At 37.5% G+C, this 17,107-nt stretch overlaps 1 protein-coding gene across 1 annotated transcript in view; it reads left to right on the forward strand.

The window, feature by feature from the left end:
* Positions 1 to 8,571: 8,571 nt before the first annotated feature.
* LOC125347585 (phosphatidylinositol 3,4,5-trisphosphate 3-phosphatase TPTE2-like) overlaps positions 8,572 to 17,107 on the forward strand; it is a 39,171-nt gene continuing 30,635 nt past the window's right edge. The window contains exons 1-4 of the mRNA XM_048340591.1: positions 8,572 to 8,773; positions 10,639 to 10,776; positions 13,932 to 14,029; positions 14,135 to 14,198. Coding sequence (XP_048196548.1) covers positions 8,572 to 8,773; positions 10,639 to 10,776; positions 13,932 to 14,029; positions 14,135 to 14,198 — 502 coding nt within the window. The remainder of the gene's footprint in view (positions 8,774 to 10,638; positions 10,777 to 13,931; positions 14,030 to 14,134; positions 14,199 to 17,107) is intronic.

The raw sequence follows: 17,107 nt of genomic DNA on the forward strand, positions 1-17,107 counted from the left end.
ACATACATAATTCTGAAGACAGATGAGAGAAAGAAATCCACACCAATGCACATATACATATAGCAAAATGTTACACAAAAGGGGAACAGCAGTGTGGCACAGGCATGAGATCCTAACTACTAGGAGATATGGGTAGGAATATCATGATCTGATGCCAGGCCTGGGAAAAACAAAAAACAGTATCCAAAATATATGTTAGCACAGAAGGAGTGAAGTTTTGCCTCAAAACTAAGAACTTGGGTAGAAAGGGGACATCCACAGTTCAAGCCCCAATACTGACACACACACACAAACACACACACACACACACAAGGAAAACCAAGTCGAGAGAGGAAAAGGAGATGGAGATGTGAGACCAACCTTGGGAGTTCCTTGGGCCTTTGACACTGTATTTAAATCTTTTCACTGAGAGATCTGTGGATAACTTTCTTCCTCCTATAGAACAAATAGGGCAGAGAGGAACAGGTCATGAGAAGTATGCTTTTTCTAGGCAACATATTAGTTACTCTTTGTAACAACCTCTTACAAATGGAGTTAAGCAAAGGATAGAATCCTATTTGGAGCAAAGAAACAATATTGGACAAAGAGTAGAAGAGCCCCAGACACAAAAGATCAAAAACCAAACAAGAATTCTTTATTTGGAGCTATGTCATTAACCAAAACTGGTGGGCTAAGCCCTCATTATGAGGAGTGCTGCTACCATAAGGAGGCTGTTCTCAACTCAAGCACACTATCCACTTTTAGAATACATGTGCCAGTCCTACAGTGACTTGACCTTGTGAGATGGCATGAAGACTCTTAGGATGGTGGTCTTCAATAGCTGTTGCTTAAAACCAATGCAGAAGGGATTTGTATTTCGACAATATAATTGAATTGGGAACATAAATCACAAAAAGCTGTCATTATTTTCATTTAGTGGTAAGCACCTAAAAGGAAAGACTGACTTTTTTCCCAGAAAAAGTAAGTCCACTACAAATCTATAAATCTGACATCTGTAAAAGAAATGATGCATAAGCTTTCAAATAACTGATTTACGGGCTGGGGATATAGCCTAGTGGCAAGAGTGCCTGCCTCGGATACACGAGGCCCTAGGTTCGATTCCCCAGCACCACATATACAGAAAACGGCCAGAAGCGGCGCTGTGGCTCAAGTGGCGGAGTGCTAGCCTTGAGCGGGAAGAAGCCAGGGACAGTGCTTAGGCCCTGAGTCCAAGGCCCAGGACTGGCCAAAAAAAAAAAAAAAAAATAACTGATTTACATGAGAATAGAGTTTCTATAGGTTCTAAGCTGCAGAGTAATTTGAACTATAATATGAAGTATTAGAAGGCCCCTGATGTCTGACCACGTGCATGCTTAAATTCTATAGAGTTATTTCATGTGACTATCTCTCAGTATATGAAGAAGGATCCAACGAGGGAAGGTAAGATAAAATGAGTCTATGATATATGTGATAATATAGGTATTCCTTTGTGTTGATAAATACAATGTGAAATTATAATTGTGAAACTTTATATACTAATAGCCTGTATCCTTGTTCTGAAAACCTAGTAACAGTTCACATACAGAAACAGTAATAGACCTGCAGGGGACATTAGTTAAAAATTCAATTTCAAGTACCTTGACAACACAGGCTCTTTGACATCATACTTAAATCTAAAAAGATCTGGAGATAATTTCATTTATTCTTTAGATTAGATCAAGAAAGAACGGAACAGGTCATGAGAAATAATACTTCTATATTTAGTTTGCTGTTAGTAATACAATCCTAAGAAAATATAAAGTGTCCTTATAATTATGAGTCTGTGATGGAAATTATAAAAGGAAAAAATTGTTTGGTTTGAAGTAATAGTAGATCTGGAGCAGACTCAGCCCTGAGCTTAAGGATCCGAGATCAAGCAAGTGTCCTTCTGTCACTATGGGAAGCTAGTACCCAAATCCTCATTATGCATAGGTATGCTGCCACAAGAGTTTGGCTTGCAACTCACACCTGAAACACATTTTTTCGGAGCCCCTGCCCCAGGTCTGGAGTATCTTAAATTGTATTAGAGCAGGAAAGATATTTATGATGGTGAACATAAGGAATAATGGATTCTGGACTTAACTATCCAGAATTTTGATGGCATAGATGTACACGTACACAATATAGTTGAACTGTGGGAAACAACACAATAAGTGTAGACTTTGTTTTAATTTGGATATAAGTAGCCGAATAGAAAGGTAGAGTTGTTGAGAATTTAGCAGACCAAATATGTCCATTCCGAATCCCTACAACTCACTTCTGTAGAACTCCCCTATGACCCAGCAGCCCCACTTTTGGGTATCTATCCAAAAGACCACAAACAAAATCACAGTAATGTCACCAGCACAACAATGTTAATCGCAGCACAATTTGTCACAGCGAGAATCTGGAGCCAACCCAGATGCCCCTCAGTAGACGAATGGATCAGGAAAATGTGGTACATATACACAATGGAATTTTATGCCTCTATCAGAAAGAATGACATTGCCCCATTTGTAAGGAAATGGAAGAACTTGGAAAAAATTATACTAAGTGAAGTGAGCCAGACCCAAAGAAACATGGACTCTATGGTCTCCCTTATTGGGAATAATTAGTACAGGTTTAGGCAATTCATAACAGAGCATCACAAGGCCCAATAGCTATACCCTTATGAACACATAAGATAATGCTAAGTGAAATGAACTCCATGTTATGGAAACAATTGTGATATCACAGTTGTAACTACTTTCAACGTCCTATGTGTATGTGTAATTTCTATTATTGATGATGTTCTTGTATCACCTTCCTATGGTTGTACCTACACTATCTCTGTAATCTTATCTGAGTATATTGGAAACCGTGTTTACTGGTATTGGAAGTAGGAAATTCAAAGGGAATACCAAATTTGAGAGACACAGGGTAAAAAAAGAGAAATAACTACAAAAGCAATAGTTGCAAAACTGTTTGGTGTAAGTGAACTGAACACCTGGGGGGGGAGGGAAAGAGGGGAGGGAGGGGTGCATGAGGGACAAGGTAACAAACAGTACAAGAAATGTATCCAATGCCTAACGTATGAAACTGTAACCTCTCTGTACATCAGTTTGATAATAAAAATTTGAAAAAAAATAAATTTTAAAAGTAAAAAAAAAACAAAAACAAAAACAAAGGAGTTTTCATTCAACAACAACAAAAAAAAAGAAAAGTGATTGACAAGTTTCAAAATACTAATTTGTATGAAAATTAAATTCCAACAGTTTCTAAGCTACATAGTAATTTGAATCAGAATGTGCAGTCTAGGAAGTTATGTGATGTTGCACAATATGCATTTAAAAATCCTACACCCTTTCACCTATGAATTTTCAACAATACTTGGTGATGGATCTACCAGTACAATGTGAGATATAAATAAGTCCACATTCTATAAGGAAAGCTGGGAAGTTCAGATTGGGTGGAATGCAGTTCTTGTGCAGTCCAGTTAGAAAAGCTCACCAGATTCAATCTCAATGAAGAGCTTAGCACTCCCCTACATGTTTGTTGTGCTCCCTCTAAAATGTTAAGCTGCTGTGTACAACATAGTTGCCTTTTAAATCATGGCCTGAAGAATAAGTTGGTATATATAAGTTGTATAGAGTCAACAAGAAAGGAGAGACTGTTATTGGGAGCCAGGAGGAGGTAACAGTGACATGGAGTAGAGGAGCCATCAACAGACAGCAGTGATGTTTGCTCCTCATTTCAAGACAGCTGCTAGTGCCCTAGCCCGGTCCCCTCATTACCTTAGATGAAGCACCTGCCTCAGCACAATAGCTTCCTCACCATATTCCTTTGTGGAAAGAAAAACATAATGGGTGAATGTAATGAATTGGTAGAGAGAATTGAGACTCAGACATTTCGCTAAGAAGCATATGACCTTTAGATCAAAATTGAAATTAAATAAATGCTGTTACAAGAAACAATTTTGTATTAGTATTAAGATATAATTTTATAATCTAAGCATTACTGTTTTCAGAGTTACTCATTACTAGCCTATAAAGTCCCATTTCAAATAAAAAAGTTTCATTAGTGAACAGTGTGATAAATCTTTAGACATTCCGTTTTTTTTTTGTTAATATAGTATCTCCATGTAGCTCAAGCTATCCTAAACTATCTATCCTTCTTCCTTAGCATTCAAAGAGCTGGGATTATAGGAATAAAGAACTACAGTCACCTTTAAACATTATAAAATGTTTATTAGAATTATATGTTAGAGAATATGACATGTTGGATTCCTAGTTACTGAGTTACATGGAAAGTTTTGATGATCAGCTTATTAGTTGAAGAGTAATCATATCTATTTCAAACCAAAACTGAAGTGTTTCCTTTCTATGTTCCTTTTAATCCTTTAGCAAGGTATCATTGAGCGCAAAAGCAAAGCCTCCAAGCATTGCAACAATTCAAACGTAAGTTAAAAATTTGAAATGCCGTGTGTGTGTGTGGTGTGTGTGCAAACAGGCACACAGATCACTGCAGTAGCATCCATCTAAACAAATTTCCCTTGATAATGTTCTTAATGTCTTCTCATGGTGTGCTTCTGTATGAATGTAATTGATGTCTTTTGAGGTAGAAGATATGTAACAACGCATACAGAAGTACATTGAATATAGATACTTCTGTATCTAGCATGGGCAAGCGCCCGGGTCCAATCTGAACTACAAAGAAGGAGAAGGTGAGAGGGAAAAGAAAAGGGAAGACAAGAAAGAAGAAGAGAAGGTGGAATATGTGTAAGAAAGAGAAGGTGGAGATGCAGGAAGAGGAGTAGAAGGGGAGGGAGGAGAGTGGGGAAGCATTATTATTGAAGGAATCGTCTTATCCCTAGAGTTGTCACTCTTAGGACATGTGTACTGTCCTACAGATACCAAGGGATATATGTTTTTAATTTTCAAAATTCCCTTTATTTAGCCATATAAAGGAGTCTCATTTCAGTTATTTTACTTGGAGCCAGTAGGATATAGTAGGACACAGGAAACAGAAGAGCCTTCTCCAGAAAACAATGAAGCTAAGAATCCTAAGTGTTCCCTACCCTTCCTGTGAAGTGGGTGCCCCAAGCCTAATCCCTCCTTAGAAGCCTCCATGGAGTTCCTGCCTCCCAACTGTGGTCTCTTGACCTTATCTGAGAGTAGAAAGGGCAGGTTCAAGGTGCACATGAAGAATGGATGAGGGATTTAAAAATTAGGAATCTAGATGGATCAGGGAAGCTGTACCTACAAACTACAGCTGATTGAAAAGGCAAATCAAAATATTGCTACGGTCCTCTGATTCCATTGTGAGTAGTTCAGCATGAGCCTTTACAGTTAATTTTTTCATTAAAAATAAAAATATTCAAGCCAGGTGCAGGAGACTTGTGCCTGTAATCCTAGCTACTCAGGAGGCTGAGATGTGAGGATTGCAGTTCAAAGTCAGCCCTGGCTGGAAAGTCTATAAGGATTCTTATCTCAAATTACTGAGCAAAATTCCAGAGGTGGAGCTCTGGCTGGACTGGTAGAATGGGGGCCTTGATCTGAAAACTCAGGGACAGTACCGAGACACTGAACTCAAGCCTCAGAATTGTCAAATGAATGAATGAAAGAATGAATGTTCATCTATGTGATGCTTCTGTAATCATGGATTTTTTTTACCCTTTACTTATCCTGGAAGGTTTGTACTAAATAAATAAAATTTCATGTTTTAATATCATTTAAAACGAAAGAAGGGAAGGAAAAGACAGGAAGAAATAGAGAGAGAGAGAAGAAAGAAAAGGAAGAAAAGAAAGTATAACTTACTAGCAAAGACAAAATACACAAAAAGTAAAAGGATAGAAAAAGTTATTCTAAGAAATGGAAATTAGCCAAATGTAAAAAAAAATTATGAGATAAAAGCCATTTCATATTGATAAAGGGTACAGACCATGAAGAAGACATAACAATGGTTAAAAAAAAGCACCTAAAGACCAATGTACCCAAGTTTACAAACTACATACAACTGTACATAGAAGAATAGATAGTCCCCCAATCATCTCGACCGCTACCAAAAAACCAACAAGGAAACTTCAGAATTAACTGACAACATAGAGCAAATGGAAGCAGACATCTGCAGTCACAGATTAAACATCATCCCAGCAATCCATGAAGTGTTCTCCAAAGTAAATAATATTTTAGGTCACAAAGGCAGTATTTTTTCTTTTCCTTCTTTCTGTTACTATATAGTAATTTTACAAAAGAAAATATTCCTATATTACAATATATTCCTATATTTTATCATACCATAATGGAACTAGACTAGAAACAGACAACAAGATAAACTGCAGAAAATGTTGAAATACATGGATATTGAACAAAATATTTTCAAATGATTTGTGGGTTACTGAAGAACTAAGAGATAGCAAGTTGACGCTTGAAAGCAGTTTATCTATAAAGTATGCTTACACTTGGGGTTTAAGTTCAGTAGGAAAGAACTGAACTCTAGTCATTAAGTTTTCTGACAGGTTAAATTTCCTACTTTAAGTTGAACTTTTAAAGGTCAACAAATTTCTAAGTTAAAGTGTAGCTATTCAAAACTGAAAATAAATTTAGAAAATCATATGGTGTCTAACTATGTGCTTTGTTTCTATCTTTTAGTGCGTGTTCATCTGAGACCTCATTAGGAGTTGGGGAAGAACCCAAAATATGGTGAGATCTAAGTATACATATACTCTCACTAATATATACATATACATATTTACATACACATGAAAGCATATTCACACAAAAAAGGATTTAGAATCATTGGCAGTACTGGTGACAATGCAGTGTCTTTGATACTATTTTTCTAAGGTCCTTTTGTTGTAATATACATAGGTACTTTCTGTCTTAGTTGTCTGAAAGAACAAATGTCATAAGAGTGCTTCTTACTCCTAAATTGTGGCAGTAGCCAAAAATACTAAGAGAACATGGTAATGTCTGCATGAGGCAAGAGAGGAGAGAATTAGAGTTGACACCAGTGAGCAGGAAAACTGGCATCCTTAGCAGAGATAATGGAGTTAATAGACCTGGTACGTGTCTCTCACCCTCCAGATCTCTGCCACATGGGAGGCTCGTGCCCCAAATTCAAACTCAGTATCATGGTGAATGGAATCCCATTCCTCCCCTCCATCCTCCCGTGCAAGTCAGGAAAAAAATACCTAAGAGACGTGAAAAGTACAGGGATGTGGAGGGGCTTGTGGAAATTAGAGAAGATTGATGCAGACCTTCAAATTCAGTTGAATTTCAAAATAAATTTAATCCAAAATGCGGGTACACATATTAGTTGCAGTAATAAAAAGTTGAACTTGAATTTTGATTCTCAACACTGTTACAGTAACACTTCAGTGAAGACTTCAAAGGTTTCATTGTCTCCAGCTGTCAGATAAAAGAAGGCAGTACTTTATACAAACTTTCCTTTTGATTAATGGGAAAAGCCGAATCATTAAGATGTTTTTATTCAAATCAGATTTTACTAAAATGCCTTACCTGTAAGGTTCATTTACAATCCCAAATGAAACTCACTCTATCTGTTGGATGTCTATCTCAAGAGATGACTATTAGAGACAAGAGACCCATTTACTTCCCATGTTTATCCCTCATGTCTCTCGTTTCATTGCTGTGGGATCAGGTCTGGTCAAGGTATAATGACTTGTCCAGGATTCCACAACTTGTTCATGGAAGAACAGACATTGGAAAGCAGCTCCCTTCTACCACATATGCTGGATGACTTCAAGTTTGATTCTTCCCTAGTATCAGGGTTAGTACTATATGCTCAAGGGAAATACTACTAAATACCCTAAACATGGTATTTGTTTATTTGTTTTCTACATATATTCTGGATGTGAAAGGAAAAACACATGAAATGGAAATGTAAACATTTCAGTTGTGCGTAGAAAATTTGTTATAAAACTGCTGAAGAATTTTCTTTTAAATTGAAACTTATAACACAATCCGGAGAGGCCAACATGGCAGCGACCATGAGATGCCTCGGTGGAGGCGTGAAAAGAAAACAAAAAAAGGTGCCAAAGAAAAAACACCCGCTGGAAAACTAGACCAGATAGAAAAAATAAAATCATATCGTTACATGGAAGGTGAACCTGAGGATGACGTCTGTTTAAAACGCTTATACCCAAGGCAGATATATGAGGTGGAGAAAGTTATCCACTTACTGAAGAAATTTCAAATTCTGGACTTTACTTATCCAAAGCAAGGTGTTTATCTTGATTTGACATTGGATATGGCACTTAAGAAAAAGAAAAGAGTGGAGCCATTTGCAAGTGTTATCAGTTTTCCATACCCATTTGCTTCAGAGATGAATAAGGTTGCTGTGTTTACAGGGATTTTGGATGATGAAATGCATGCAGACTTTTATGTAGCTGTTCCTGAAATAATGCCTGAGCTTAAGCCATTAAGGAAGAAACTGAAGAAAAGTTATCCCAAGTTTGATAGAAATTCAGTTGGCTGAGACATTCCCAAAATGCTTGAATTATTTAAAACTGTACATGAAATTATAGATGAAGAAAAGGAGCATTTTCTCAGCACCAAAATAGCAACATTGGACATGACGAGTGACCAGATAACTGCCAATCTGAGAACAGTTATTAATGAAGTCAGTAAGCATAGAGCATTGAATTTCGGTCCCTTTGTGGTTCGTGCTTTCCTTCTTAGTTCAATGATTGAAGGCCTGCTGCTGAAGATGGACCGCTTGTTGCCTAAAGAAGCTGAAGCTGAAGAAAAGGACAAAGAATCTGAAGAAGTTGAAGGTGAAGAAAGTGACAAAGAACTGGATGCTGATGGCTCACCCCCATAATCTTAGCTACTCAGGAAGCTGGGTTATGAGGATGGCTGTTCATAGTCAGCCCGAGCAGCAAAGTCTGTGAGACTCTTACCTTCAATTAACCACCAGAAAAACAAAAGTAGAATTGTGGCTCAAAGCAGTAGAGCACTAGCCTTGAGCCAAAAAGCTCAGGGACAGGGCCCAGACCCTGCGTTGAAGCCCCACAACCAACAACAACAAAAAAGGGACAAAGAAGTTGCCTATAAGAGCTGATATTTGAAATTCTTTTTCAGTGGACTAAGAAGGAACAGATAAAATTACAAAACAATTATTCTAAAAAAATTGAAACTTATACTTAAATTGGTACTTATAGAGGTCTTTGCTTTTTGGTTAAACTCATAGCATGTGTTAGAAAGACAGTATGTGATTGATTTCATTTTTATTATTTTTTACAGTGATCCTAAGAAAGTTGTGGATTTGGTTATAACATCCCTATCTTTTAAGTATGTGAGATTCTAGAAGTACAAATAATGAAAAATGTATAGGACATTTAATATCAATATTTGTAATGACAAAGTATCTGAAAAAGAAAGTCAAAACAGAACAAAAAGAATTTTCACAGTCAAGGTGTTGCAACATACTCCGTTTGCTGCTTCTTAATATAATCTAACTTACCTTGGAAAATTGGCTTAAGCAAAGAAATGGCATTTGTCTAACTAATGGTATATTGATATGTTTTTTCTACTTGTGCAAGTAAAATAATAAAGCAAGCATTATAAAGCTTTGTAAGTATAGATTGCATTCTATCAAGCACCTAATACATGTAATTACTCAACTCTGAAAACATGTTACAAAGGCTGCTTTTATACATGAGAGGATGAGTTCTTTAAATTTAATAGTATTTTGAGTTGCAATTGTAGCACAATACTTTGAAATCTATTGAATTTATCTTTATAAATATGCAAATAATTCACTCAACTAATGGGAAATGTGCTTAAAATATGTGTGAGACAGGCTTAGCAATGCTTAGAGTTCAAAACTATTTATGGAATCGAGGTATTTTTCTTGTGCCCATTGCTGTACTAGAAGGACCCAGGAATATATATAATCATGGACTCATTGAAAACCTCATGATAAAAGAAAAATCTTTCCAGTCAAAGTGGTACTGGAGTTTAGTACTGGGCCTCATGCTTGCTGGACAGGCACTCTACTACCTGAACCACACTTCCAGCCCTTCTCGCTCTGGCTCTTTTGACTTTTCACTCTGACTGGCCTGGACTCCGATTGAGGTAGCTGGAAAAACAGGCACACCTGGCGTGTTCTGTGGAAATGGGGTCATGAGAATTTTTGCTGGTGCTAGCCTCGGCCTGTGATCCTCCTAAGCCTTCGGAGCAGCTAATATTAAAGCTGTGAACCACTGTACCCAGCCAAAGTCAGCTCTCAAGGGCTTAGATCAGTCATGACTTCTCTGAGGTTTGACTGTTCTTTACAAATTACTCCGATGAGTGGCATTTTATTTATTTACTATGAGAAACTGATAGCTGCTGCTTATGAAATTCTCAAATTTACATGGAGAGACTTGTGAGTTTATTTCAGTTTTGTTCTCCCTTGCAGGGTTGTTCTGAGATGCCTACATAACATCCAGGGCATTGGTTTGCTGGGAATGTCATTTGCTCATGACTGTTTCTTTGGGGTAAAAAAATGAAGTGATTTCTTGAGGTCCTACTACACTGTAATTTTTCCTACTAATGACATTTTGCTATCTGAAAAATTCCTTCAATAACTTTTATTAAGGAGAAAACCCCATTGTTTTTATTTATTTCAGAATATTTGGAATTCTCCTGCTTTTAGGGGATGTAATCCTGACTGCAGTGGACAGTCTAGTCCCTCAAGACACAGTTGATATTCCTTTAGAATACAGAGTGATTTCACTGGCGATTGGTTTGTTTTTCCTGATGGACGTTCTGCTTCGAGTATACGTTGAAGGGTGTTATAAGATGTACACTAGAATCTTGAACCAACTAGCTCAAGCCCAATGTTTCCCTTAATTGTGTACATTAAACTCTTTTTATAAGCTACTAAACTCCTTGCTTTGCTGCCACAAAAATAAGGAGCATAAGATAATTAGCAGGTCACCCAAACCAAATGTGTCCCTCTTCATCAAAATAATCCTTCTTGAAGTCTTGGGCTACAGATAAAGGTCAATATAAACCCAGTTTTTCATTCACTAGCCTTAATTAGTTTTTATATTGCAACTGACACTGACAATAATTCTAGGAAGCAACTTCAGTAGCTTAAGGGGATTTCAGAAAAGGGCCAGGCAATTAATGTGTTGACATGGATGCTAAGAAGAGGAACATGTATGTGAGGTCTAAATATTAGTGCTCTGATTACAACTTGAATCTCAACTAAGATTTGATGGCATATGAAATACTAGCTCATAAATAGCCATTCATTAAAATGGTCACTTCATTCAAACAGCAACTTTCGATGAGGTCTGAAGACGATCTGGGGAATGCTTATGTCATTGGTGCAATGTGGCAGTATGAAACTAATGGGCTTTTCCCTTTTCTGCTTGCAGGCTTTCTGAGAAGGCGGGTGGGTGAGGCAAGCCTGGCCGCCCAGGCTGCCCTCGGAGTTAGGGAATGGATCTCCCAGCCTCTCTTTCTCCAAGCACTTCAGAATGCAGTCTGTGTTCTTTCTGATGACTTTTCAATACTCCTGCTTTTGAGCTAAAGAGAGTTCACTGCCAGGTTGGTGAGAGCCTGAAAAAGGCTGCCTCCCAGTTAGAAGGAGGCCCAGTGCTCACCTCTGTTCTGTGGGAGCCAGTGTTGGAAAGGAGCAGGTGGTGGATGAAAGTCTGTCTTTGTCCCAGAAAGGACTCATCAGCCCCTTGGGATTCTAGTGTGGGTACAAGGCCAGAGAACGAGTTCAGAGTAGCAGTTCCTTCCCCCCTCATTAACTCCTCATTACACTCGTAGTCCATGGCTCTAAGCCATAAAACTGAGCTTGTTCCACAGCGCTGTGCACCCCCACTTTTCTTCTTCCATACATGAGAGAAGGCAGTGCATGCCTCTTGTTAAGTGGTTTGGTTATGCCTCTTCTTTATTAAGCTTAAGTTGCCACCATATCTACAAGTATATAATACTTGAAAATATAAGAGTTATAAATAATATGTAGTAACTTTTAGTAAAATTTATGTTTAAATTAGTTTTAAACTTAATTTAATTTTAACTAAAACTTAATACATAGTAAATATAAACTTAGTACTTGAGATTATTGCCTACTATTATATTTCCCCTTAGTCTAGTCTAGACAATGCATTTTAAATAATCCATTAAAATAAAATTTCAAATGAAGACAAATCAAATATCTTGTGATCCTCTTGGAGATGGTAACCATATTTTTATTATCTTTTACAGGAAAAAGCATTATTTTTCTGACACTTAACATCGTAGACACATTCATTGTTGTCATCACTTTATCTATTGATGTCACGTATTTATTTCTTGATTCCAGAATTTTTAAAGACTTCCCAGGGTATGAAATATATAACTGAGATGGTAAAATTTTATTTTCCTTCATCCACTTTATTTTTTTTCATTTTCTATGACTTTATTAATCTTGTATAGTGAACTGACTTTTGTTTAGTTTCTGTACCAAACAAGCTTCTTGAAGATAAAATATTTACGAATGGGGACATGAGTAGATTAGTAAGGTGCCTACTTAGCCTGTACAAGGTCCTGATTTTAAATCCTGGTACCACAAAAAGAGAGGAAAGAAAAAAAGGGAACATATTGTGACATTTTCATACCCTGAAAACTACAAGATGATGGCATTTAGGGAAAATAAAAAGTATAAGCATTTACATACCTTTACTTAGATATAGGAAATGGAACATTTAGTGAAGGAATTAAATTAAAAACATTTTGAACTTCTTTCTAAATCTCCATTTGTATTTCAACCACAGACTCACTACATTTCAAGTCCTCCCAATCTAGGTTTTACCTGTAATCATGGGAGTATTGACTTGAGCCTGTGTAAAGTCTGAGTGACTCCAGTCATGATTCCCTAAAACACAGCAAATGGAAACCAAAGAGTGTGACATACATGCCAAGACATACCAGGCATTTTGCAGTGTCATTTCAGTAGAAATGGACACTGTTTAAGGCAAAGCTAAAGCAGTAAGGCATTAGAAAGTATAATATATATGAGGGCTTGGTGTCTGTCTGTGTATGTGCCTCTCTATCTCGGTCTCTGTCTCTGTCTTTCTCTAAGTGAAGTAGAAAAGAGCACATGTGTATTGGAATGTAGATGCCAAGGGGCTTTTAAGTGTATTGATTAGAAGTCAAATAAGTAGATTGTGTATATGTTGTGCTGAGGAATCAAACATATGTAGATTATTTCTTACCTTCATTTCCCAGGGTTCCAGTTTGGTCTCCAAGTAAATGTGTAATGTGATAGGCGTTTGGAAAATCACCATCATTAGGCAACCTTAGCATCACTTGAGAACTTGCTATTGTGAAAGGAAAATACCTCAGGCTCTCCCTTAGATTTGCAACTTAGGCTCAGGAAGTAGTCCAGTCTGTTGCCTGCCTGATATGTACATCGTGGCTATAGGGAATCTCTGCTACCGAAAAGGGTAACGCAATGGGCAAAACTCAGTTTACTTGGTTAGGGGGGTGGGGTCAGGGAATGAAAAGTTACTGATCTTAAACCAAAATATTTAGTCGACAGATTCTAATAAACATATTGCCATTTCTCTACAACATAGTTTCTCAACCTTAGCATTATTGACAGTTTAGATTAGATTATTATTTACTGGGGCAGGATCAAGAAAGAGAAGAAATATTCTAAAACTCTCCCTCAGTTTACTTTCAATGAGGTGTCTAGAAGCATTTCTAGCCTCCAGCACTAGATTTGGTTCTGACATCCCAAAGCATATCAACATAGTACAAAATTTCTTCTGTGGCTGGGGCTACAGCTGACTGACTGAACATTAGTGCAGCATGCACAAGGCCCTGGGGTTGAAGAATTAGTACACCCTGCCACCTACACACAGTTTGATATCCACACTTGATAAACTCTTCTATTTCTGAACCAAAACATACTCTTTTCAAATTTATGTATAAATTTGTTTAGAGTGGTATCTATCTTCCGACCTCTGCGGTTTATTACTCTGTTGAGACTGCTTCATCTTGTGAACCAGAGGAGACACCTTGAACAAGCCACCAGACGGCTGGTGAGTGCATAAAGCATGAAATACTTGCAAGAGTTGTAGATAACAATGCAAATTTCTTTGTGGTTGATTTATTTTACAAATTGATTATATTTTTTTAACTCCTAGGTGTCAAGAGATAGGAAACGATTCAAGGAAGAAGGATTTGATCTTGACTTAAGCTATATTACTGGTTTGTAAACTTAACTGATTTATTTACATTAATTGCAGTACTGGGTTGTGAAGCTGTCTTTTGATTGACTTACCTTAATTTTACTTTTTTCTTGAGTAATAATATTTTTTTGGTTTCCCAAACCAAAATACTTGTGTCTAAGCAATATTGATTTGTGTTTTGGTTTACGTTTTGTTACTTTTGTTGTGTGGTGTTGGGAATGAACTCAGACACCCATGCTTGTTATGGAGGTGCTCTACCATTTGAGCCACATACTATACCCTTTTGGTTATTTTCAAGATAGAGTCTTCCTTTATGTGCCAGTTGTTCCTGGGCAACAATTCTTCTACTTGTGCTTACTTGTGTCACAGGGGATGATGAAGGTATGCTACTGCATTAAGCCATAAGATGAGATGAGGTCTTCCTATGATCCCCCATCTTCCTTTATCTTTCTTTTTTTTTTTTAAGGGTTTCAAATATTTTTATTTTTATTTATTTTTTTCTCAAATTTTTATTATCAAACTGATGTACAGAGAGGTTACAGTTTCATACGTTGGGCATTGGATACATTTCTTGTACTGTTTGTTGCCTTGTCCCTCATGCCCCCTCCCTCCCCCCTTTCCCTCCTCCCCCCAGGTGTTCAGTTCACTTGCACCAAACAGTTTTGCAAGTATTGCTTTTGTAGTTATTTCTCTTTTTTTACCCTCTGTCTCTCAAATTTGGTATTCCCTTTGAATTTCCTACTTCCAATACCAGTAAACACGGTTTCCAATATACTCAGATAAGATTACAGAGATAGTGTAGGTACAACCATAGGAAGGTGATAAAAGAACATCATCAATAATAGAAACTACACATACACATAGGACGTTGAAAATAGTTACAACTGTGTTATCACAATTGTTTCCATAACATGGAGTTCATTTCACTTAGCATCATCTTATGTGTTCCTAAGGGTATAGCTATTGGGCCTTGTGATGCTCTGCTATGGCTTGCCTAAACCTGTACTAATTATTCCCAATAAGGGAGGCCATAGAGTCCATGTTTCTTTGGGTCTGGCTCACTTCACTTAGTATAACTTTTTCCAAGTCCTTCCATTTCCTTACAAATGGAACAATGTCATTCTTTCTGATAGAGGCATAAAATTCCATTGTGTATATGTACCACATTTTCCTGACCCATTCATCTACTGAGGGGCATCTGGGTTGGTTCCAGTTTCTCGCTATGACAAATTGTGCTGCGATGAACATTGTTGTGCTGGTGGCATTACTGTGATTTTGTTTGTGGGTTTTTGGATAGATACCCAACAGTGGGGCTGCTGGGTCATAGGGGAGTTCTATAATGAGCCTTCTGAGGAATCTCCATACTGCTTGCCAGAGTGGCTGAACCAGTTTACATTCCCACCAACAATGAAGTAGGGTTCCCTTTTGGCCACATCCCCTCCAACAATTGTTATTATTAGTTTTCTTGATATATGACATTCTTGCTGGGGTGAGATGGAATCTCAATGTTGTTTTGATTTGCATTTCCTTTATGGCCAGTGATGTAGAGCATTTTTTCATATGTCTATTGGTCATTCTCATTTCCTCATCAGAGAAGTTTCTTTGTAAGTCTTTAGCCCACTTGATGAGGGGGCTATTGGTTCTTTGCAGTTTTGTTTTGGATGAAGGTAATTTTTTTAGTTCTGCATATATTTTAGAGATGAGGCCTTTGTCTGTTGAATGTCCGGTAAAGATCTTCTCCCAGTCTCTGGGCTTTCTCTTGGGAGCTATGTCCTTTGCCGTGCTGAAGCTCTGCAGTTTGATGCAGTCCCACTTGTCCAACCTTTCTTTGATTTGTAGCCTTTCTGGGTCATTGTTAAGGAAGTTCCGTCCTGCGCCAAGGAGCCCAGGTGTTTCTCCTACTCCTTCCTTTAGTGTTTTGAGGGTGTCTGTTTTGATTTCAAGGTCTTTAATCCATTTGGAATTGATTTTGGTGCAGGGTGATATGTAAGGATCTAGTTTTAGTTTGTTGCATGTGTTGAACCAGTTTTGCCAGCACCACTTGTTAAAGAGGCTATCTTTCTTCCATACTATTGTTTTAGCTCCTTTATCAAAGATTAAGTAGGCGTAGTTCTGTGGGTTCAATTCTGGGTCTTCAATTCTGTTCCATTGGTCTTCAGGCCTGTTCCGGTGCCAATACCAAGCTGTTTTTATTGCTATAGCTTTATAATACATCTTGAAGTTGGGTATTGTAATTCCTCCAGCACTGTTTTTTCTGCTTAGGAGTGTTTTTGCTATTCTAGGTCTTTTATTGTTCCATATGAATTTCTGGATTGCTTCCTCTATTTCATTAAAGAATGGTGTTGGGATATTAATGGGTATTGCATTGAATTTGTAGATAGCCTTTGACAATATTGCCATTTTGATTATATTAATCCTCCCAATCCAGGAGCATGGGAGGTTTTTCCATTTTCTTAGTTCTGCCTTAATTTCATTTTTCAAGCTTTTAAAGTTCTCTTCAAAGAGGTCTTTCACTTCTTTGGTTAAGGTTATTCCTAGATATTTTATGTTTTTGGGGGCTATTGCAAAAGGAGTTGCTTTCCTGATTTCAGCCTCAGTCTTCGGGTTGTTAGCATAGAGAAACGCCGTTTATTTTTGAAGGTTTATTTTATATCCTGCAACTTTGCCAAAGTTTTGGATCAGCTCTAGTAGCTTGGGGGTAGAGTCTATGGGATTCTTTAGGTATAGGATCATGTCATCTGCGAAGAGAGAAAGTTTAACTTCATCTTTTCCTATTTGGATCCCCTTTATATTCTCTTCTTGCCTAATTGCTCTGGCTAGGAATTCTAGGACTATGTTGAAGAGCAGGGGAGAGAGTGGACATCCCTGCCTTGTTCCTGATTTTAAAGGGAATGGCTTTAGTTTTTCACCATTTAGAGTTATGCTTGC

The sequence above is a fragment of the Perognathus longimembris genome, chromosome 3, assembly GCF_023159225.1.
Source record: "Perognathus longimembris pacificus isolate PPM17 chromosome 3, ASM2315922v1, whole genome shotgun sequence".
NCBI classification, from domain to species: domain Eukaryota; kingdom Metazoa; phylum Chordata; class Mammalia; order Rodentia; family Heteromyidae; genus Perognathus; species Perognathus longimembris.